The sequence below is a fragment of the Apiospora kogelbergensis genome (genome assembly GCF_038363985.1).
Source record: "Apiospora kogelbergensis strain CBS 113332 chromosome Unknown utg000006l_segment0_segment0, whole genome shotgun sequence".
Taxonomy (NCBI): Eukaryota; Fungi; Ascomycota; class Sordariomycetes; order Amphisphaeriales; family Apiosporaceae; genus Apiospora; species Apiospora kogelbergensis.
The window spans coordinates 758,357-780,917 of record NW_027117423.1 but is presented as its reverse complement, the minus strand read 5'-3'; the positions used below and the strand labels follow the sequence as shown (position 1 = coordinate 780,917).

The 22,561-nt window shown below is 52.2% G+C and overlaps 9 protein-coding genes across 9 annotated transcripts; 3 read left to right on the top strand and 6 right to left on the bottom strand.

Annotated features, from left to right (window-relative positions):
• Positions 1–773: 773 nt before the first annotated feature.
• Positions 774–2,484, bottom strand: PG998_009071 (uncharacterized protein; the record flags this gene model as incomplete). Its single annotated transcript, XM_066875887.1, has 2 exons — positions 774–1,729; positions 1,815–2,484. The coding sequence occupies 2 exons, from the start codon at positions 2,482–2,484 to the stop codon at positions 774–776; spliced, it is 1,626 nt and encodes a 541-aa protein (XP_066728043.1).
• Positions 2,485–2,859: 375 nt separating this feature from the next.
• PG998_009070 (uncharacterized protein) lies at positions 2,860–4,091 on the bottom strand (the record flags this gene model as incomplete). Its single annotated transcript, XM_066875886.1, has 3 exons — positions 2,860–3,372; positions 3,435–3,483; positions 3,547–4,091. The coding sequence occupies 3 exons, from the start codon at positions 4,089–4,091 to the stop codon at positions 2,860–2,862; spliced, it is 1,107 nt and encodes a 368-aa protein (XP_066728042.1).
• Positions 4,092–5,949: 1,858 nt separating this feature from the next.
• PG998_009069 (quinone oxidoreductase) lies at positions 5,950–7,159 on the bottom strand (the record flags this gene model as incomplete). The annotated part of the gene is made up of 2 exons (XM_066875885.1): positions 5,950–6,167; positions 6,238–7,159. The coding sequence occupies 2 exons, from the start codon at positions 7,157–7,159 to the stop codon at positions 5,950–5,952; spliced, it is 1,140 nt and encodes a 379-aa protein (XP_066728041.1).
• Positions 7,160–7,751: 592 nt separating this feature from the next.
• Positions 7,752–8,797, bottom strand: PG998_009068 (uncharacterized protein; the record flags this gene model as incomplete). Its single annotated transcript, XM_066875884.1, has 6 exons — positions 7,752–7,812; positions 7,851–7,873; positions 7,921–7,945; positions 7,995–8,248; positions 8,316–8,557; positions 8,620–8,797. The coding sequence occupies 6 exons, from the start codon at positions 8,795–8,797 to the stop codon at positions 7,752–7,754; spliced, it is 783 nt and encodes a 260-aa protein (XP_066728040.1).
• A 534-nt stretch (positions 8,798–9,331) lies between these two features.
• PG998_009067 (uncharacterized protein) lies at positions 9,332–10,753 on the top strand (the record flags this gene model as incomplete). Its single annotated transcript, XM_066875883.1, has 2 exons — positions 9,332–10,671; positions 10,723–10,753. 2 exons carry the CDS (start codon positions 9,332–9,334, stop codon positions 10,751–10,753), a joined length of 1,371 nt encoding a protein of 456 aa, XP_066728039.1.
• A 1,198-nt stretch (positions 10,754–11,951) lies between these two features.
• On the bottom strand, positions 11,952–13,810 carry PG998_009066 (major facilitator superfamily domain-containing protein; the record flags this gene model as incomplete). Its single annotated transcript, XM_066875882.1, has 4 exons — positions 11,952–12,333; positions 12,391–12,595; positions 12,669–13,074; positions 13,160–13,810. 4 exons carry the CDS (start codon positions 13,808–13,810, stop codon positions 11,952–11,954), a joined length of 1,644 nt encoding a protein of 547 aa, XP_066728038.1.
• A 925-nt stretch (positions 13,811–14,735) lies between these two features.
• PG998_009065 (Heterokaryon incompatibility protein 6- OR allele) lies at positions 14,736–15,551 on the bottom strand (the record flags this gene model as incomplete). Its single annotated transcript, XM_066875881.1, is given in 2 exon segments — positions 14,736–15,359; positions 15,377–15,551. Coding segments are annotated over 2 exon segments (726 nt in total), but the record flags the coding sequence as incomplete, so codon positions are not given.
• A 2,228-nt stretch (positions 15,552–17,779) lies between these two features.
• Positions 17,780–18,736, top strand: PG998_009064 (uncharacterized protein; the record flags this gene model as incomplete). Its single annotated transcript, XM_066875880.1, has 3 exons — positions 17,780–17,923; positions 17,988–18,475; positions 18,541–18,736. 3 exons carry the CDS (start codon positions 17,780–17,782, stop codon positions 18,734–18,736), a joined length of 828 nt encoding a protein of 275 aa, XP_066728036.1.
• Positions 18,737–19,479: 743 nt separating this feature from the next.
• On the top strand, positions 19,480–21,795 carry PG998_009063 (Carboxypeptidase S1-like protein A; the record flags this gene model as incomplete). The annotated part of the gene is made up of 7 exons (XM_066875879.1): positions 19,480–19,608; positions 19,679–19,791; positions 19,852–19,955; positions 20,018–20,426; positions 20,490–20,637; positions 20,714–20,841; positions 20,946–21,795. 7 exons carry the CDS (start codon positions 19,480–19,482, stop codon positions 21,793–21,795), a joined length of 1,881 nt encoding a protein of 626 aa, XP_066728035.1.
• Between the last annotated feature and the right edge of the window lie 766 nt (positions 21,796–22,561).

The window sequence follows — 22,561 nt, the reverse complement described above, 5'->3', positions numbered from 1 at the left end:
CGTGATTCAACGGCGATGACTCTTTCCCTCCCCCAACCGAAACCTACCCCCGCAATCTCAGCTTCAACAAACAAACCACCTATGGGAGAAAGGCGTATTCCTGATGACCGCATGCAATATCAGCGCCAAGTCTCGTATGCCAATCCGCGTTGTAGGACAGCCCCGAAATCTGTACGAATGAATGCACGTTGAATCAAACACGAGATATAGTAATCTGCAGTATACCGCCATCGTACAATTTCTCACAAAGATGACTCAACTATATCACCACTACCAGGGAGCAAGCCCCTGTAGATACCGCTTCCACTTCGTACCCCTGCAAATTCCCCTGCAGCGCGCGCCCCATAACACGATGGTCAATTTTGACAGCGACGCCGGCGGCTGCTATTAAGCTTATCCAATCTAGTCCATTCCTTCGAATGGTTAAGTCTTTGATCGCGTGTCTAGGTTTGAGAGTTATACGTCATACAAGGCTTTCGCACCCATTGGGCTGAAAGCTCGGTATCGAAACGAGGTCTGTGGTGGTAGCTGAGAGTGATCTCATGTTGCCCACACAACAGAACATAGACAGCACGTTGTCGCATGGCTGACAGACAAATCTTCCTGTCGATTTGTTACGGCCAAAGTAAGCGTCAGTTATGAAATCACCGCGGCCGCATTTCGCGACTCAGTCATCACCCCCTTTTCCCGACCGCGTCTCATAATACTCGCATCCAAACGAGCTATTCTTTTCTCCAATGCCGTTGTCGTAATCATGGAATAGTAGCTTCCATCTATGTCGTAGCATCTCCGATAATGGGCTCATCGTCGATTGTTACAGACCCAGTCTCGCCCACCCACTGCCTCCACTTGTTCATTAACTCCTCTCCCGCCTTCCAGTCCTCCATGTTGTCCAGATCAAACGCCCATCGGCGCGTCTCCGGCCGTGGCGCAAAGCGATCCATCCTCGCAACGCTGGGGAGCTTCTGACCGGCCGAGGCGCACTCTGCGGCGAAGATCGACGAGGCCCACCTATAGTCCGGCATGACGAGCTCGCCCGTCTTGAAGCGCGGCATCCGGTCCTGCAGCAGCGCGTCGCTCCAAGCGCAGAGCAGCGTCTCCAGTGTCGTGGCGTCCACCTCCCGGCGCCACTCCTTACAGGGCCGGTCGCCGTTTACGGAACAATCCTCGAGGGCCCAGCCGCCCCATTCATCTACCGCTTGGGTTTCGCCTTCGATGAGCTTCTCGTCTCTCTCAGATGCGGATTCGTCGTCCGATCCAGATTCCTCCGACTCAGATTCCTCCGAGTCTGATACTTCCAGGGCAGATGTCGGAGTATCCGGCGAAGCAGGTCGGTTCAATCGTGGATCCTTCCTTGCCCTACGCCCTGTTCCATACCACCTCCCGTCAGGGGACATGAAGTCCACTTTGAGAATCAATCGCTGCAATGCATGCCACGTATCCGCGCCAGGACTATCTAACTTGGATCGTCGGTCAACAAACAGATCAGACGACAAATGGCCGCCAATCATGCTCAAGTGCGTCACGGTCGGCTGCGAGAGCTTGCGGATAGCCTCGCATAGGAGGTCTATGCCTTGGTCGTCGGTGAAGTCCTGGCACCGGAAGCTGTGGTTCCTGATGGGGTTCGCATTGCCGGGGTTGCGTTGGAGAGTCAACCGCTTCAGGCGAGGCAGCTTTCCACACAGCGATGTTAGCCCTTGCGCAAGTTCATTCCTGCGCTGCAGGCGAACTAAGAGGTGATTAGCGGTAGTTGTGTAAAGTGGGGTTGGTGCTACATTGAGTATATTGGAGATATAGAAGACATGTAGACGTACGCTGGCGGTGCTTAGGGGCCGGGTCACAGTAATCTAGACGCAGACGCTCCACGTTTGTGAATGCACCAGCGATCTGGCAAACGCTGAGCGGGTGCATGACGTGCACTGGCGAATGTTGAATGAAAACGTTCCCAGCGCAAGGGACGATGGGAAGCTTCGGGGCTACTGGATTGGTCGGCAACGCGAGGAATCGGCGTGCCAGCGAGGGGTCGCGTGTTTCAGAAATCACCTGGACTCTCTTTGCTTCCTCGCCGTGGTTTTCACGAAACGCCAGGTGAGGGGAGAGTGGCGCGATGGATAGCCTGGGGCTATCAGGGGCGCTCCCATCCCAAACAGCGTCCCATGTTGACAGGACGTCCAAGAACGATTGGATAGCCTGGCGGAAGATCAACTGATTCTTGATTCGATCGGATTCCGTTTTTCCGTCGGTCGGTAGAACGATTTCCAGTTGAAGCAGCTGCAGGTAGGATTGGCGATGTGTCGCTCTTGCAAATATGTTTTGAAACGTCGGGATTGCGGTACTTTCCACATGAATGTATTTGAAGGAACGAGTCTCTACGGCATGCTGCCATACCGAAGAGATAGTTGCGCACGACGCCAATTTGGAATTGCCGTCGCACTCGATCTCGTCAAGAATCTTCCAGATTATCTCAGGGGAAAGACGTTCCATTTTGAAGTGCTCGCTTGTACCGGCTTTGGCGCTTGAGATCTCGCTTGTTGAGTGCTGGTCAGGACTTTGTGGGGGAAAGAAGATATGTCAGGAAGCAGTAGGGTTGAAGGGACAGGATTCGTCGTTGGTCGGCTGTACTTTCGCGAATCCCTTATTGTCACCTTGGCGCAAATGAAAAAGATGGGGGTAAAGCGAGGTGTGTGTGGGTCGCCAAGATCTGCTTACTTCTATGAGGATTTCAAGTCAGAGGTCATTCATTTAGTATCTTATTCACCAAGTGCAGCCGATAGCAATTAGCTACCACAAAGTTGATTATATTATTTCCTCTACAATTCTTTCTCTATCTTCCCTGTTCTTTGATTTACTTAATTATCTTCAAAATGGGTTCTTGAAGGACTTTGCGTTGTTGACCTCCTTCACCATAACCTTCATCTCTTCATAGAACTGCTTCCTCTCGTCTCTCGTCTGCTGGTCGAATTTTTCCTTGTAGTCCTTTCTGCCTGCAGTCTTGGGGTAGTTCTCTATTGCCTCCTCCATCTTGGGTTTGTATCGATCGTAAAATCTCTTGACCTTGCTGTTCATCCAGTCGGTGTGCTCCTTAGCGAATTTCATCCAAGCAGCTTTGAGGTCTTGTTTCTTGTAGGGCTCCGGTGCATTCTTCCACTTATCCACCAGTAGTTTCTCGGCTTCCTCTAGCTTGTCTCCGATTCGAATAGCCTGCTTCTTGTAGATGTCGTTGACCTTTGGGTCGTTCATATACTTCATCATTAATACCACATACTTAAACCTCTCAACCAAACGCTCCATCCCTCGCAGATTCTGGACGGCAAGCTCGTAAGTGTCAAGGTCTTCCTTAGCTACCATGTCGTTCTGTTTAAGCTTGAACATCTATAGTATGATTATGATTAGAAGTCTTCGTTCCCAGCATGAGTGGGGTGTGGGTGGCAAACCTGGGCTTTCACAGCATTGGTGTTGTTCTCAAGCATAACAAGCTCGTCCCTAAATAATACCGGGTAAGCCTGGGGACCTCTGTCAGTCTTTCTCAATGGTCTTCCAACGTACCCGTGGGCTGTCTTAGAGGGGAAAGCCGTCGCCACAAAATCAAAAGCCGTGGTCTTCTTCTTTCCTTTGGGTTTGGCCCCAAGGGGTTCATCCCAATACTTATGGAAGTATTCGCAATAGCTACGCTTTTGCTTCGTGGCCGGGTCGGTATCGAACTCCTTGGGCTTCCATTTGAATTCGTCAAGCCCGCCGGCCTTGTCGTTCATGTACGAATGAAGGAACCACTTGAGTGTCTGCAATTCCAGGATATGCTCGTCGATATAGCTGTGTTTGCTTTTCGGATCTTTCGCCGGCGTCTTGCCGACTTTCAACTTGTATACGGCATCTGTCGCCCAGTTCTCGGCGTCGTAGCAGAGTGCATCGTTGCCATTGGGGTAGGCAGGGCTGTTGTATACCATGAGGAAATTGTCTGCTGCCTGGCCCTGATCATCACAGAACTTGAAATTTCTTGCTTTGCCCGCCCTCTTCTCGAGGCTACGCCCGTAAAGGTCATAGCCCCTTTTCACGTTCACGTCCTCATCCCATTCGACTTGCCCTTCGCCCATTGGAAGTGGGGTAAGTGTGTCTGGCTTTGCCTTCCGCCAGGTAGCTTCGCACTTGTCGTTTTGGTCCTTCTGGGATGGGGAGTCTGCGATAACAACACCCAATAGGGAAAGCAACCAAAGGTGGTTTGGACGCATGATGTCCCTGTGATATGAAATAAGGGGCGTAATGACTGACTTCTGCTTCTTCTTGGTACTTCCTTGAAGAGGGGAACAAGAACAGAAAGGGAAAATAAGTATACAATCTAGTAACAGAGTCAATTATCATACACGCACGATATAGACCAAAAATTCCCTCCTCTCGGGGCGGGCAATTGCCCTTTTAATATATTTTAGAACGCTATACGGCAATGTCAAAATCCCCTTTTCATCATGAAGAATGCTGGGCTCATGGCCGTCCCGGAATTGGGCTTATGCCCAGGTCAGCATACATGCAATTTGAAGTATCTAAATTTAGAGGCGTCTGGGGCCGAAATAACAGCCCTCAGAGTGGCATTGCAAATCGCAGCTGTCCAGGCGGTTTGTGACACTGCGAGGGTGTAGGGGTCCGAAATGAGAACGAACGGTGGTCTTGAAAAGGTGTGTCGCAAAAGTCAATCTATGGCGCCAATGTCTGCTGGATCAGGTGGTGCAGCGGAAGGCCAAGGTCAGCTTACATGCGATGTTGCTCCGGCGGAGCAATCAAGTCTACGCCGTTCAGGGGCTCCAAATCTCAGGCGCGCTTTATCGCGCATCGGTCTCGAACCATAGACAGCAGTTACTGAAGAGAATGCCAAGCGATCTTTCTTGGGAAAAGGTGAGCGACATATGATATTGGTTTAATGTGTTGCTATTTCGGTCGCATTACGTTGAGAAAGATGTGTCGTGTTTATAGTGACGCTGGTATAGGGGTTGAAGGATCTCTAAAGTATACAGCGTTGCTGATAACATTGATTACTAACTGAAAACGGTCTAGGTAAGATTAATGTACCTAATGGGAATATACTGATATTTGCTCGGGGACATTACGGTGTTAGGCATCGCGATATTACCGGGAGAATGGGCGGACAGAAGCGCTGATCATGTTCCTAATGCCACTATGAACCCTGTTCTGTTCCCCAACGTTCTGTCCCGATATTCTTCAACGAGAATTATTCCTACAATGCAACCCATATGATAGTCGCACCCCTTGTGCATTAGAATGGAATCCCTACACCCCTTCGGGTTGTTGATATATCAGGTGTCTTGCTCTCAATTACATCGGACCACTCTGCATTAAGCTGGGACTTCATTTATCGATCGATGGATGCTAATATTGGCATTCCCGAAAAGTCCCTGTTGCACAACACACACCAAGGTCTGAACTGAGATTGGGATACACTAGCCAAGGTTCACTGCCTCGTCTTACTTGCATCTTACATCCATATCATGTTCCGAACTAACGCCCTGGGCAATTGTTCCGGTCCTATCAGGGAGAAGGCTTTCCTTTTACTAATTCAGCACGTCGAAAGTAGTGCAGGCGCCCCCGGAGTCAACATGCAAGCGTTGCGGCTGCAAGTGGCGCATTTCAATGAGCTTTAGCCGCCATCGACTCGGCTATGCACCGGAAAGCCCCTCGTAGGTCGCATTAAATGTACTTTGCATACTTGGTATTCCTTCAATTCTTCGCCCCGGCACTAATAGGGACTTAACTGCAGACTGCTAGGCCACTCTGAGAACACCTACTCAGACGCATTAACTGGGTGGGTAACAGATGCTGTTTGAAAATTGAAAGTGGAATTGTTGGCTTCACAGACACTGATATTCTGATCGCACCTGGCGGTTTGTATGTGTTTGAAGATTGGTTTAATGACAAGTAGCGCAACACAGCTAGGTATGTCTATCAATCCATACCCTCAGGGGCAAAAACCACACTCCTCCCAATACCAGTATGCTCAGCCGCTGCGTCCAAAGCCTCCTGAGACTGGTGAAGCCCGAAGGCCTTGGTATGCGCAAAATTGTTCTCGTTCCCTCCGTCGAGCCCTCCTCCGCGAGGAAACAGCCCGGCCTCTAGCAGCTTAAAAAAGAGCACCATGTCCTCGCGCTCGTACATGACCTTTCCTTTCAGTGTCAGATTATTCGCGACAACGCTGCGGTCCGCAAAGTCATCCGTCATGCCCATCAGACTCACGCGTCCGCCACGACGCAATGCTCGTATCGCGCTCCGTAGGTGTGTCGAACTCCCCCGCGGCCTGTGGCGGCGTGAAGTCCAGCACCGCATCCACAGTCGCACCGCGAGCAGCTTCCCTAAGAGACTGGGCGTCTGCCTCCATGTTTCCCGTGATGCGCACCGTTTCGACGTGGCTATTCCCAGCGGTATAAGTCGTCGCGACGCGGTCCTGCAGTCGCGCCAGCTCGGTCGCGTTCCGGCCCATGGCGATGACGCGCGCCCCCATCGCGACAGCCGTCATGACCCCAGCGCCACCGAAGCCGCCGGTCGCGGGGCAGACGATGAGGGTCTCGCCGGGTTCGAGACCGATGTCGCGGAGGCCGCCGTAGGCGACGAGCAGGTAGCTCGCGTACGCGAGATCCGCGACCGAGTATCCCAGCCCGCCCGCGCTCGGTGCACTGCAAAGCCTTGACTCGTCGAGCGGGACGCAGTTCTCGAGCGGCAGGGCAACATACTCGGCGAACGCGCCGTCGCGCCAGACGTGGTTGGCGAGGTAGCGGCCGCCGTCGGTACTGCCCGTGGCGACGCCGACGAGGTAGAAGACGCCGGCAGGGTCGTCGCGGGCGTGGATCACGCAATCGGCGAAGACGAGCTGGCCGGGCTTGAGGAGGGTGGCGTCGGGGCCGACCGACGCGACGCGGCCGACGGCGCTGTAGCCGCCTGCGAAGCCTGCGCCATCCTTAGTGGAGGAGGGGAGGGGGTATTTCCGGGCGCCGTTGAATATCTCTCGGTGATACGAAAGCACGCTGGCGGCCTCGACGTGGACTAGGACGGTGCCATGGCTCGGCACTGGGGTCGGGACCGTCGTGAGCTCAAGACCGACTTCAGTCGACTTCAGCGTAAGGGCCCGGTGGTGGGAGGGGAGAGGTGGAATTGGCGACATGGTTCTGGGCTTTGGATCCTGGGTATAGATATCGTCAACTATAATTATTAAAAGTTAAAGAAGCAAACCTTATAGAGTCCTCCTTTAATGTAATCCCTTGAAGTAGAGCGCTATAGTTTCAGACGAAGAAAGACTCATGATCTTATTGTCATTTTATATATACTGTCCCCTACATAGATCGTCTCAGCTTTGGAAGCATATCCTAGGCCTTTGATACGGAGCCCGAGGAGAGCCCACCGTAATGCGCCCTATCTCCGAGACATTGATTATTCGTATTTACGAATGGTACCCCCACCCAATTACAATCCTCTAGTATCACACCCATGTTGGTCTTGATACAACAGTGCTGCCCGAGATACGGACATAATGCTAATTCCGGCCACTATGTGTGTGAGTAAACTTGCAATACAGGCTGAATAGCAGATGCGGTCAATAACCTAGTATTATCCTGGTCTGTTTGGCCCTCATGGCAGTATTTGTGGGTTTGCTGTGGCATCTGCTTCGAGTATTTCATACGAATCCTGTTAGGTCCAAATACTGCCTATAACCGAGCCGTGGCCGAGCAACTTGAAATCCAAGCTGTGAGTAGCTATCACCGACTATCCATGGCCACGTTGGGAGCATGGCCAGTAAAAGTGAAATTCCGCCCTATCCTGTATATATGAAGAGTGAACTGTCTGATATTCTATACCTGATCGGAACTAAGCGGTCGTCCTGGATCATGATGTCTTATCTGATCCACTCCCTAAATCCCCACTGACAAATACGACTAATACGGCAGCATAGCTAGAACTGTGTCAGATGTACATCTGTGCATGGATTCAGAAACACGTACGCAGCAGTTGTTCCAAACACCTCGGCTCTTCGAGCGTTCGTCAACAGTCCTGCGGAGGCCGCGAAGAGCACCGTGAAGAGGGTCACCAGGCCGAGCTTGGCATTTGGAGACTTCACGTTGTAGAGTATCAGAATGGCACCGAAAAGGAGAGCCGCAGCTAGTGTGGTGCTGAAATAAGAGACGAACTTCGCAATGGATCTCTCGGATACGAAGGCCACCTTAGAGTCGCCATCGTGTCTTGGTGTTGACCTATCCTGTGCGGGTCAGAAGTTAAGCAAAATACTTGGGTCTAGTCCGAGGGATCGTTTCCGCCTTCCTTACCTTAAATAGATGTCCGAGGTGATTCTCGGCGAACTGTGACATTCGGTCATGCTGGTCCGGCACCTTGAGAGCAACAAGTGCATTATGGTCGTCGTATATATACCGTCCATTGCCACCTAGGGCACATTTACTCCCGGACATCCAAGGGGTGCCTTTCCAGAGCTGCCACCGGAAAGCCTCGAGGGTTCGCCTGTCGGGTGTCGGAAGAGAAGTGATGCGACTTTCACTCAGCAGTGCCTGTCCTATATAACCAAAGCGTTACCAAGTCAACTCAAGATCCCATCGTGATTGGAGTTTGCCATACTGTACTCGCTCATCAGGCTTCGGATCTCATGAACGAGCTGCATTCGTCTCGGTTCTGACTCTCCGCATCTCTTGAATTCTACCCAGTCATGTGGCGCTTCTTTCGACTCGCTACTTCGGATGTCTCGCATATCCATCATATCTAGCTCAGTTTGTAGCTCATTTAATTCGCTTTGCATGATCAACAGATTGCGTGCAGCTAATCTGTCAAATCGGTTGAAAACGAGAGTGCTTCTGTCGACGTCTGCTGCTACAAAAGATGCAAAAGTAGAATAATCATTTTGTTGCGATGATGATCTTGGATGATCTGTATTCGAAGTCATCATGAGTTGAGTCGAGTTCTTGTCCTGGACGCTCTCGGCTCCAGAGGGGCAATGTTGAGTATGATGCTGTCATTGGCAGTTTGTCAACCATTTCATTGGAACTATGCATGCAGTTTACAAGACTACCTTGCCGGTCCCCGACTTATCGAAATGCATGATAAGGCACTTCATATTGTCACACAGTCGTTGGGCGCAATTAGGCCTCAATCATGGCTTTGCCCGGCTGTGCTGCATCATGGGCTTACGTACATTGGGCCGTCGCCAGCCACCTACATACCGAGCTGCCCGAGGACGTTAGGCTACTTCCCAAGTTCCATCAGTAGAGTTACCCTCTTGATTTCTTTCGAATTCTTTACTGATTCTTCTTTTTGTCTTCTTTGGTGAGGCAAAATGAGTGATGAACAATACAACCCAGGCGAAGTGAAATCTGAAAATAGTTCTTCGGTCTTCCCTGCCATCGATTTTAAGGGTCAGCCTTTCTCAACTCCCCTCCTCCCGTCTTGGAATGCAGAACCTTGCGTGACCGAGAAGACAAAGCGGTTCAATGCATCAACCGGCCCTCTGAAGCCTCCTATCGATTCATGGCCGAGTCTGCGTGATCAACTAGACATTGAAGAACTGTCCTGGGAAAATAAGAGGAAAAAAGCGCGCTTCGGAGAACGAGCGCCCCGGAGATCCCCATCACCACTGCCGCCACCACTGCCTGAACCTAGGTTCGGTTTGACCATAAGGAGGAGAGGCCATCGGAAACTCCGCAAGCGACTAGGGCTTCCAATCACGTTCGAAGGACAATCAACCAATGTCACAACAGTCGCCTGCGCCGACACTGGAGCCGATTCGAATGTCATTTCTTATGCATTGGCAAGATCCCTTGCTTTGTTGATTCGGATGGCCAAAGACAGTGTCAGGGAATTCCGACTAGCCAATGGGAAAATTGTCAAGTCCATTGGAACTATATCATCACGTTGCGACCTGGCTCCTGGCCAATCTTCCATGGTGGAAGGCTTAGCATGCTTCTTCTACGTCTTCGAGACTCTAGCGGTTCCTCTCATTCTGGGTATGCCGTTATTGGAGGAAACAGAGACGCTGAACAAGTACCGTGATCGATTGGTTGAGCAGACAGTCCCAGTCGGTCTATCTTTGCAAGTTAACCTCGTTGGATCCCCAGCGAGATGTCTTCTATGCAACCTAGGTGGCGAACCGACTACAGCCAACGCCGATTCGGGCTCTGATGCAGACTTTCTCAGCGCGGCTTACGCCCGAGACCGAGGGTTCATTGTAGAGCCGAGTCAAGAAACAATCCAGTTTGCAGATGGAAGCACTGATGTTACAGCTGGCCGCTGTAATCTGACTCTCGCAATCAACGACTTTCCGGCTACGACTCTAGAGTTTCACGTTTGTGCAACCCTAGCACACAATGTTATTGTTGGATATGATTCTATTGAGGAGCTTGACATTTTCACGAAACACCGCTCGTCCATGGTATCTAGCAAGGATGATGTCAAGGGACTAGAGCCCATTCGCCTTTTGGAAACACCGAGCAACTCAGTAGTGAGATCAACGTGGAACAAATTCATCGGTCGGTCCAGCGGCATGAAGCTATCAACTGGCCTATCTCCACTTCCACCTCATGAATTGTCTAGAAATTCAGTTATGGAACCGAAGCCGTCATTTAGATGCGACTACTTTGGGTGTCAATCGCAACCATTCCCAACCCAGCATCATCTAGAGTAAGCTTTTAGTCAGTTGACTCACTTTTCGCAAGTACTAACAATGCATAGTTCACATGCCAAGGTTCATATGAAGCGCTAATTCGATCTGGTTGCCAGTCGGCGATGTGGAAGAGGTCCTATCGGAAGAGATGCTGGTGATTAGGGCAGCTCCGCCAGACAATAGAAGGGGCGAGGCAGGCCTCTTTATACAGGGTCCCATGAGTTATCGGAGAAATCTCCCGTAAGGTTATTTCGGTCTATTTGAGTTTATTTAACAAGCTTGTCCTGAAATGCTCCAAGGCCATTGGGTATAATAGCTACTTAATCGTGTGCCTACATTTGAGGAATTGAATTTTTATAATGTTTCATTTTTTGTTGGGATGACAGCATGACAATATCGAACCGAATAAAAATAAACAACGTCAATGTTTAATTGTCATCTCCTCATTCCTACCTCGTGATGGGCTGTCCCCGTTCTATTAGAGGAAAGTGCTTCGAGAAGAAGGATAGGATGGTACAACATGAATTATTTCACGGGAACCCGGGTGTTGTATTCCCCTTTTTCCTAACCGCGAACATAAGTACCTAAGGCCAGATGACCTGCAACGGTAAGTACTGACTATGAGCTAATCTAACACTCTACTAAGAAATGCCCATGGCCATGTCCGAGTCCGTCAAGTGGAGAAAGCCTGCACTCGTCAAAGTTCTATCTCAAAGATTCGGCGGACCTAACAATGGGCGGAGATAGCGTTGTATGCGACCTGATCATCTTCAGCCAACCATGAACACGATCGTAAAACACGCCCTTTCCTCAGCTATACATTAACACCAAATCTACATCTGTTGCAACTTCCAAGCTCATTGTATCCTTCATTACCGCGTAGCCTTGGGTCATAGATAGTTAAGAAGATAGCAAGCCTTGAATTTAACACGATTCCCATCCCATCATCAAACTGTTTGGTACCTATACAGCCCTAAATTGAGATTCATGACATGCCTACTCCTACCAGTGGCAGATATATCACGTTTCATATCAAGGGCGACTGATGTCACACTACCAAGGCGCCCTTCTAATTCAACTCCGGTTAGACTCTTGTGAGTAAGTGTTCTAATGGCACATCTGAGCTTCAAGGTAACTTATACGACCTTCTCCTCGAACTGCGAGAGGCTTAGTATTGAGAGGAGTTTGACAACAGGCAGATTTGACAGGTGTGCTGAGTTATAGCTACTAAAAGCGGCTGCGAGATTAACAATAACAATAGTCACTTATTCCTAGCTCTGTAGTAGTAGTAGTGACATTAGTTAGATGAAGGTGCGAGCTCAGTCAAACTAAATCTTCTTGGCGCCCGTGACAGCCCCCAAATGTAAGCCGACCATCCTCCCAAAAGCAAGCAAATCAACAGGCCGAAACACGTTCTGGAGATGATGCGGTTCCGTAATGCCTTGGTCTCGTAGAATGCGCGCTTCATCCCGAGCAGCTTCTCGGCCCGCGCCTGGCGCTGCTTCCGGCTCCACTGCATCGCGCCGAGGTCGACGGAGAAATAGGCGAGCATCGCCAGCGCAAGCGAGACGAACAGCGAGCAGCCCGCGAGCACGAGGTAGAGAATAACCACTTTGTTGTAGGAGTTGTGGTCGGCATCTTGGATGACACCGGCCAGGATACGGACGATGATGTTGATCCTGGAAGGGCACGGTTAGTGGATTTGGGTGAAGGGTATCGGTCATGTCATTACGTACGAGTTGTTCATCATGATCTTCAGCGAGTACGCAGTGCCGAAGTCGGTCTGATGGAAGAGCGAAGTTCGCATGCCATCGATAATGACTGTAGGACTGTACGAGGAGACAACGGCATAAATACCGAAGCCCGCCGCTGTGCCCTTGACCGCGCCGGCCCATTGGACCAGAGCCATGGCTATGAATGTTCCCGCTCCGCCAATTACCACTAGAAAGAAGGTATGTGAGTATTACTGCGCAAGACAGCGGAGTATGGTAGATGGTCACGAGGGACAACTTACTTAATGTAACACGCTGCCCGAACAAGTCGATGCAGATGCCGACAACGGGCACGATGAAGAAACCGGCGTACTGGAGCAGGGCAGAATACCAACCCGCGGTGACGGCGCTGACCTTGAAGCGTTGCTCGGCCATCTCAGTGGCGTTCTGCTTGAAGACGACGGCCGTGCTGGTGGTGAATAGCGAGTAAATCATAATCGACCAAAAGGACCAGGGCAGGCGGAAGATCTTGCCGGCCTCGAGCTTCTTGGACTTCTGTTTGAGGTTTTCGCCCGTAGATGGATCGACCACATTGCCAAACTTGCCCGCCGACGCACGGACAAATCTCAAATAGAGAGCGCAGACGATGTTGGTGAAGATATTAATGAAGACGGCGACCCAGAAGACCCAGGCGAAGTTGCCGGTGCGCTACAACAGAAGACACGTTAGCATAATCAATGGACTCTCTTCCGTAGCGCTCTTCCCGCTCCCAATTCTTGTCGGGGATACGTACGACGGCGATGTGGTTTGCTGACCCCGTTCCCGCCAGCGCCCCGAGCTTGGAGATCATCAGCTCCAGCCCCAGCGTCGACGCGAAGCCGCTGCTGGGCGCGAACCAGGAGGAGAAGACCTGGTACTGGGCGATCTGGGTGGAGATGTCGCCGATGGCGAGCACGATGCGCCCGCCGATCATGAAGTTGAAGCTGCGGGCCTGGGCGGCGCCGGCGACCAGAATGGACCCGAGCGAGTAGATGAGGTTGCCCCAGAAGAGGGCGCCGGCGCCGCCGACGCGGTCCGTCAGCAGGCCCGTGGCGAGGATCAGCAGCGTCGTCATGAAATCCTCGCTCGCCTCCAGCAGCGCGTACCGCTGGTTGTTGATGTGCATCTGCTTCTTCATGGTCGACTTCATGGCGCCCGTGATGCCGTTGCTCCACGACCCGCCGAAGCGGATCAGGCTCACCAGCACGATGGCCGTGATCTTCCAGCTCCAGGGCGGCGGCGGCTTGTCGTTGACCGCCGTCGCCCCCGCGAGGTTTTTCTCCGCGTCGCCCTGGGGGCCGGCTGCGGCATCGTCGCGGCCGGTCTCGGAGCCCGACTCTATCGTGACGGCCACGTCTTCGGGCTTGGCGGCATGCTTCTCCATGTCGACGTCGGAACCAACCATGGTGAGTCTCGGATACGTAAGCAGGGTGTGGGTGACAATCGGACGGATCAACCGAGAAGAACCATGAGGGGGAGCGGAAAGGGACTTTGGTGTATATGTATGCAAGCCGGGCCTGGCCTTTGCGGAACCCGTCCAGGGGCTGTCGCGTCCTAGCGTGCGAAGAGTTTGATCTGATAAGATTGTCAACAACCTGCAACTTACGATTGATTAGATAGCGTGCGAAAACTCCACCCTTGGCGGCCGGTGTCAAACCTGAATGAGGCCTAGCCATCTCCACTTCCGGAGACCTTCACGATGATTTCATTGTGGACTTGCTGGTCCCGACGTCTTGGTATTCGTATCCAATTCAGTTAGATCTACTTCACTGAGCTTGACATGCAAGGGCCCCCTAGATACTTCCTCCGCGCTCGGATATCTGTCCTCAGCTTTCTTTGCTTTGCACAGTCTAGACCAAGCCATGAATGCCCAACTCGTTGTTAAATAATTAGCCGGTGGTGGCTCGTTTATGTTACCTTTATCCACTCATAGTGAACATCGCACTTCTTTGCCGACTCTGTCTCCCGTCCTGCCGTATACCTACGGAGGTAGCCGTGTTCAAGTAACTTGAAAGAATGGTCGCCGACCTCATTAGGACGGATCAAGTAGGGTGCGCTGCCCGAATCCACTAGAGTCGCAACGACTGCATCGCCGACTCGACAGATCCTCGGAGTCAGGCCTATCTCTCACCGTTTCGTGACAATGAAAGACCGACCCCAACATGCTTTGGCCAATGCTCTATAGTATAGCAAGTCAGAATCCTCCGCGTCTGGGGTGCCCCCAGTGGTAGCTGCCCTGGGATCATCAGAAAGGCTGCTGACTAGCCGAGAAGGCCTCTTCCTCCATGCAGTCCAGCATGCTCTGGACAGTTTCCAATGTGAAAAACAGCCAAGGCGTGGCCCTCTCCCTCGAAGTCCGCCTTCTCATGATACCGCAGTACCCAGGAAGGCAGGTCTGAAATGTGAATATCGGAGAGGTTACTGTGCGTTATAAAGCGGAAAATAGATGTATGTAGCGTATCAATTCCAGCTCTGCCAAAACGGGTCGTCACAAGGCCATGACGAGTGGCGTCTCGGTAGACATTTTGATACGATTTGTTGTAATCCACGGCCAGTAAGCTTAAAGGCCCTGTGCTGGGTGTGTAGAGTCCCAAAACCCCAAAGATCTTATCTCGCGCCTCGGTGCACTGTGCGGTCAACGTATCCAGCAAGCAACCGTTTAAGTCGAATGGCTTCCCCCGGCCCTCCGCTGGCGGGTTTGGAGCATCCCGAAATTGCCACACCGCCGACGATCCCGTCGAACTTCGCGCAAAGTTGATAACTGAAAGATTGACGAACCGGCATGTGACAACCAAACCAACAACGTTGAAATCGAGCTCGTCCCCAGCTAAAACGCAAATGCTGTTGCGAGCCAACACTACTTCTTGGACAAACCAGACCCTGTTGAACCAGGGGAGCGAAATAAACGCCGATAGGGCGTTTTCGTCCACCGGGGCCTTTAGCCCTTGAAGTGGCTGCGTCCAGTCCATACGAAGGATCGCTTCGCCAATCTCCCGGATGTTTTCAAGGGCTTTTGAGCCCCCTCGCCGAGATGGATGATGTTACGGACGGCTTGCGGATAGATGCGAGCCATCAGCGGCACTGGGTGTGCGCGTTCTTGAATATCAGATTGTTCGACACAAACCGCATCTACCCATGTCAACCGACTATGGCTAAATGAGGTGGAAATCCATTCAAGAATGGTGGCGGAGCTGCACACAAGGCGCAATTCTTTCCCGTCGACCAGTATGATAAAACATGATGTTGGATTTCACCAGCAGTATAAGATAGTCTCGTATTCGTCATGATTGTCGAGCGAGAAATACCGGAGCTGGAAGTCGGGTTGTTCTGCGGCGGATGACGGCCTGGGGCTGATCAACAACAGTCTGAATTATTGTTGAGCTAGGTTAAGCGGAATGTAACGATATGTGTCATGAGGCTTTAAGATACCGCGTTACTTGTTGCGTGGATATGTGGGGTTACAAATGTTCAGCTTTCGAGGTTTCATGGCCGACGACTTTCATTGGTGGAAGTATACAGCAAGGAGCGGCGCTCGGCCGAGACTGGCACCAGAAGGTTGCCCAGGCAAGCTGCCACAATTGTGTTAGTTGATATCAGCTCATAATGGGACGCAGAGTGAAACTTTCATATTACTATAGGATAAGGGTGAAAAGCTATACCACTGGCAAATAGCACTTATAATTAAAGTTAACCTTAACTGTAACTTAAACTCTCAGTTGTGTCAGCTAAACTCAGATCAATTATAACTCTTAATTCGACGCCTTGTCAAATAATTCCGGTTTATATGGAAATGGCCCGTCGGCATGGTTGAACAATTTTCAGTAATGCCTATCAATGTTTGGTAGTTTCCACAGAGATCAATGAAGTAAACCAACATTGTGAGTATCTAAACAAGTAATAGCCATGTACCCAAGCGAGAGGCTGTCCGCTTAGATCTATGGCCGGACTAATGGAGATTTGCGCCGGTGTCTTAGGCTGTCCTAAATTCCCCTCCGCGCCTAGCGACTCGATCGAAACAATGATGTCGGTAAAGCGTGCAGAAGGCGGGCCGTGTTGGCGATGTCATGCATTAGCTCATCCTGCGCGACTTCCCGCTCCGTCTTGGCCAGATGGCCGAGCTCGGGCTATCTTCTCTATGTAACTGTTCGGTTGCCATGGCCAAGATGCTCGCGTTTCTATTCTTCAATCAAGCATTCTCATCTTACACGATGTCGAGGGCGTCGACCAACGTGGGGGGGAGGGGGTTTGCCAAGCATCCTAATGGGTAGATTCAAGGAAGTTTTTCCGACTAAAAATAACTGAGGTTTTGCGGGGGTAAATAAAATGGAGGGAGTTGTTGGTTGGAGGTCGCGTTGTTTGCGGCTGCAACGGCTGTGCCCTGCGGAGGGTGGAGAGAAGAGGGATCGTCCAGGCATGTCATTATTTGCGGGCTTCATTTCATCCCGCAGGGAGTCCGGGACCGAGTGGCAGGCTCCCCGACTTAAGGGAAGCAGCCCTTACAGCAACAAACCTACCCCTACATATTAATCAATACCAATATGAGAAGTTCCTTGGCTATAATTAGATGATTTGGGTGAAATCACCAACTCGGGTGTCTCAATCCCTCACTGGGCTCCGGTCTTTCGACGACAGACGGGCGAAGCAGCGGGCTGAGCTGAAGCTGGAGCATGCAAAGCGGCACAACAACGGGTTGAATGGGTGCCTGGCAGTCGGCAATGATTGGCGGGCTTGGCATAGGGATTTCGGAGCTGGGGGCTGCTGGAGAGTCGTCGCCCAATAAGGGGCGGCGAAAGAGCCGATCATTGGAGCAGTTTCTGCAAGACGGCCAATAATTGATACTTTGCGTTGTATTGCAGCTTGTCTTTGCTGTTCGGCCGGACACACGTAGCATCGAATCGAGCAGCTATTTTCGTCTGACCACCCATCTACAGCGGATCTGACCATTTCTAGGACTTTGTCATACCACCAATGCATCATGTAAGGCAGGCTGCTCTACGTAAATAAGTAAGCAGCGTCCAAGACCCTGTGTCTCTGCCATTCCCCAGACTTTTGTGGCACCGTTCCATCCCGGCGTCCGTGTCTCCATACATCTGCACGATCGTATGTGTGCAATGTGAGCTCGACAACACATTGGCAATCCCGACGACGGCTACGTGATTCTATATCATCGTCTACTATGACCTCTGTATGACCTAAGCACTTTGCGACTCTTTGAAACTTCAAGCCAGGCATTGGGGTCTACCAGATCAAATCGATACCACGCCACTTATCTCCACTGCGGCCTAACAGTGCCCCTCTGTGCGACAGTGCCCGAAGTTGCGATATCCTCCCGCTATAAGACGGCTTTACTATCATATTAGCCGCCCGAGTGAGGATGAATGCCTATGCGCAAGCCGTCCTCGTCACCAGCATCATCTTCTCCATCATCGCCGCCGTTCTTACCGGCGCACGAATATGGGCCCGCCGCATCACCCGGCGTCCTCTCCAAGCCAATGACTACATTATCATAGGGAACACAGTAAGGCTTTCCTAGCATCTGAATACAAAGGGATCGTTTGACTAACGCCAATTGACCCGATAAGATCATCACTTTCGCCCTCTGTGTCGCGTCCGAATGGGCCACCGTACACGCCGGCATCGGCGAGCCGCGGAACAAGCTGACGAGCAAGCAAGCCGTCACGTTCCGCAAGTTCCTGTGGTCGGCCGAGATCATCGTGACCTTTATCATCGGCACGGTCAAGATGGGCGTCCTGCTGTTCTACAAGCAGGTCTTCGCGACCAAGCCGCGCTTCAACATCGCCGCTAACGTCCTGGTCGGGCTCTGCGGCGCCTGGACCGTCGTCTTCGTCCTGCTCATCGTGTTCAAGCGCTTTCCCGTCCAGAACGAGTGGAGCCTCGCGCCCAACGTGCCGCACCACTGGAACGCGGGCACCATGTGGGTGAGCATGAGCGCCAGCGACATCTTCTTGGACCTGTGCATCTTGATTCTACCGTTCCCCGTGCTCTCGTCGCTGAAGCTGGGACGGAAGCGGAAGATTCAGGTCGGCGCCATCTTTTGCCTCGGTGCTTTGTGAGTTTTGCCACCCGCTTCCAGTAATACCGGCCGACGTCATTAACAATGGCTCTCACTCATAGCGTTACTCTCGGCTCCGGAGTACGTCTCGTGTACTTCATCCGGACGGAACCGATCTACGGCGACCCATACTACAACTTCTCCGACTCGGTGACTAATGTGATCATATGGTCCATTATCGAAATCTGCTTCTCCATCATTGCAGCAAATCTCCCGTACGTACTCTATCCTAAAAGATTCCACTCGCTGGTATTGTAGAAATCGTGCTGATCGTTCGAGCTGCAGTCTGCTTGCGCCCCTTTTCAAGAAGGGCCAGGGCCTCGGACCCTGCTCCAGTATGGTTCGAAGCAGCACTCTTACAACAATGTCTCCGATCCAGCAGGGAGTCCAGAATTGCATGCCAAGCAGGCGAAATTCTCTCAGTCTATCTCGCTGCAACCTGTACCAAGCCGGAGTCTGGACCGCTATGAGAGCGTGTAAGTGATTGGGCAACTAATACTTGGGTGTGTTTACCAAGTGGTTTCGGATATACCGAGGGATGGCAAAAGAAACAAAAAAAAAAGTAAAAAAAAAAATCAAAAAGGCATGACGGGACGCCAAGTGAAGTGATTCGGACCTCACCTTCGCTGGCAACAAGATTTCGGACTCTCATTGAAACGGACGGGCAGGAATGCGTTTTCTATGGACGTAGCCAATTGTCGAAAAAGCAATTCCAATCGTTGAATAACCTCAAAAGTGACCTCCATCCAATTGCGCTGCCTGGTCGTGTCCACGTCCTTTCTTACGCTGCGGGCGTCGTGTAAACCCCGCTATATGCCGCAACGGGCAGGTTGCTTCGGTGTTCAGGGATCGGAATGATGCAACCGGTGACGCGCCACTCTCAACCAACTGCTCATGGAACCCGAATGAAAAGACTCAATTGTCATTAAAGACCAAACAATCCATCGTATTTTTGTTTGCAATGCTCCAGATTTGATGTATTCTGTCCTAGCATAGAAACAATGCGGGCGCAATACTTGGCCCTCAGCGGCCTGTTCGGTCTTTCCCAGGCTCAATTCCCACCCAAACCGGAGGGCGTGAAATGGTTGAAATCCAAGTTCCACGAGAACGTGACAATTTCCTATAAGGAGGTAGGTCGCGTCGATTGATTCAACCATCGCGCATTGGTGATCATTTGGCTGATGGAGATTGACCTTACAGCCTGGAATATGCGAGACCACGCCCGGTGTCAAGTCATACTCTGGCTACGTACATCTGCCGCCCGGCCTACTTGACGATGGCAGCGGTGAGGTCCAGAACTACCCAATCAACACGTAAGCTTACCTCCGAGCACAACACTATCTGGTACTCCAAGCTAACTGTAGTGCATATAGATTCTTCTGGTTCTTTGAGTCTCGCAATGATCCTGCCAATTCACCGTTGGCCATCTGGCTAAATGGCGGCCCCGGAGGCTCATCGATGATGGGGCTTCTAGAAGGTAAGCGACCTGATTGACGGCCATTGGAATCCGATCGCTGACCGAACTCGGGTCGCTTGAAGAGAACGGGCCTTGCCAGATAGCCAACGACTCCAAGACGACGTACCTGAACCCATGGAGCTGGAACAACGAAGTCAATATGCTCTACCTGGACCAGCCCAACCAGGTGGGTTTCTCGTATGACGTACCGACCAACGGCACCTGGACGATCGACGAGGAGGGGAACTTCGTTGTCGTGCCGGCTAATTTCAGCGACGGGCGGCTGCCGGAGGCGAACCTGACCAGTCACTACGGCACTTTCGCCAGCCAGGAGTTGGCCCAGACGGCCAACAGTACTGCTCATGCTGCTCATGCGCTGTGGCACTTTGCGCAGACTTGGTTCTTCGAGTTCCCTCATTATAAGCCTGATGATGACCGCATCAGTCTGTGGACGGAGAGCTACGGTGGGCATTATGGCCCACGATTCATGAGGTGAGTGAGGCTCACAGACAGCAAACCACCAAGAAACTGACAGTGTACTCCATTTACTACCAGGTTCTTCCAGCAGCAAAACGAGAAGATTGCCAATGGTAGCTCGGAGAAGGGGGCACACTATATCCACTTGGATACACTTGGAATCATCAACGGGCTTCTGGACATGGCTGTGCAAGGAGAGACCTACATCCAGTTTGCGTACAACAATGTAAGAACTCGATACAGGCACGTTTCGTTGTAAAGGGAATGAGGAGTTTGCTGACCATGTCAAACTTTGTTCATAGACATACGGCATCCAGGCGTTCAACCAGAGCACCTACGATGAGCTCATGCACAACTGGATGAAGCCCAACGGCTGCAAAGAGCGAATCAACCAATGTCAAGCCGCCCTAAAGGATCTCGAGGACCTCGCGTCTCTCAGTCCAAGCAAACCTTCTCCCACCGGTAAGGATCTCACCAAAATCTGCGGCAGCCTCGATGAAGACTGCTTGGACAACAATGTTCGTCGCTACCTAGGCGCGGACCACGGGTTTTACGACATCGCGCACCCGGCGCACGACCCTTCCCGCCGCCGCACATGCGCGGCTATCTGGCATCGGCGCCCGTGCTGTCGGCGCTGGGCGTGCCCGTCAACTTCTCCAGCAACTCCCTGGCCGTGGCGCGGGGCTTCGAGCAGACGTACGACATACTACGCGGCGGCTTCCTCGCGGCGGCGGGCGCGCTGCTCGACGCCGGCGTCAAGGTGCACCTCGTGTACGGCGACCGCGACTATGCGTGCAACTGGATCGGCGGGGAGCGGGCCAGCCTCGCGGTCCCGCACGCGCGGGCCGCCGAGTTCGCGGCGGCGGGGTACGAGCCGTTCCTGGCGGCTTCCCCAGGTTACACGCCCTCTTCGTGGGAGTCGCTCGGCCGTGACGAGGGAGAGGAGGAGGCCGTGGCGGGCATGACGCGCCAGGTAGGCAATTTCAGCTTCACCCGCGTCTTCCAGGCGGGCCACGAGGTGCCCAGCTACCAGCCGGCGGCCGCGTACGCCGCCTTCATGCGCGCCTTGTTCGACCGCGACATCGCGACGGGGCTGCGCCGCGTCACGGGCGACTTAGCTACCGTGGGGCCTGCCGACACGTGGCATATCAAGAACGTGCCGCCGGCGTGGCCGGAGCCGAGGTGCTACATTTTGAAGCCGGCGACGTGCACGTCAGAGGTCTGGGAGAAGGTTGAGGCGGGCAAGGTTGTGGTGGAGGATTTCTATGTTGTTAGTATTGTGGATGATGACGACGACAACCATGTCGAAGAGAATGGTGGATCGTCACAGGTTTCATTGAATGAAGATGGAGAAGAGAGTCAGGAAGCCATGGGTGAGCTCTGAGGGTAGGATGAACGATATCAGAGACTTGTTGCGTGGGAGAACCAGCCCGTTCCTGATAATGAGTCATGCTTGTCTCAAGATGACCAGATTCGATCAATTGTCGATTTGAAGATGGACCCAAGACTGATTGATCACGGAAGATAACCCGTAGCTAAGAAATGCAGCTGCGGTGTTCGTTCGAGGCAAGTGGTGGAAAGTCCCCCGGGCCAAGCCAAAAAATATAGGGTCGCAATCCTCCTGCAGCTACCCTAGCTTTAACTTTCGGACAGGTCAGGGATGCCCCTAAAAGAAACCTTGGATAAATTGCTTTGTGTTTGCGCCCACCGACATCGCCGCCAGAAGATGGCTTGTCGAGTCATCAGTCGTCCTTCGTCTGGTGCACCGTATTCTCGAACATGTAAGGGATCTAGCCCATAACGGTTACTAGGACCCTAACGGCATTTGCTGTCAACTCACTCAATTGACGATCTGAGAATGTGTACCCGGGGTTTGGGGGGCCCGGCTAGCGTTGCCAGTTCGTCGCCTTTGCTTCCGAATCGCGGGGCACAATGACTACGACGACGTCGAGAAGCTACGTCGACCATTTCAAAAAATCAATCGGCCATCCCACTTTAATTTATCGCCGCCGCGCCCGCTCCCTCCTCGCAGTCGCACCCATAAAGGCAGACGGGCGACAACTGGCTTGCAGACATAATCCGTGACTCAACACTATCTGGACATTCATTTCCAAGAGCAGGAGTAAAGTGACTCGGCTCTTTCCTACAGT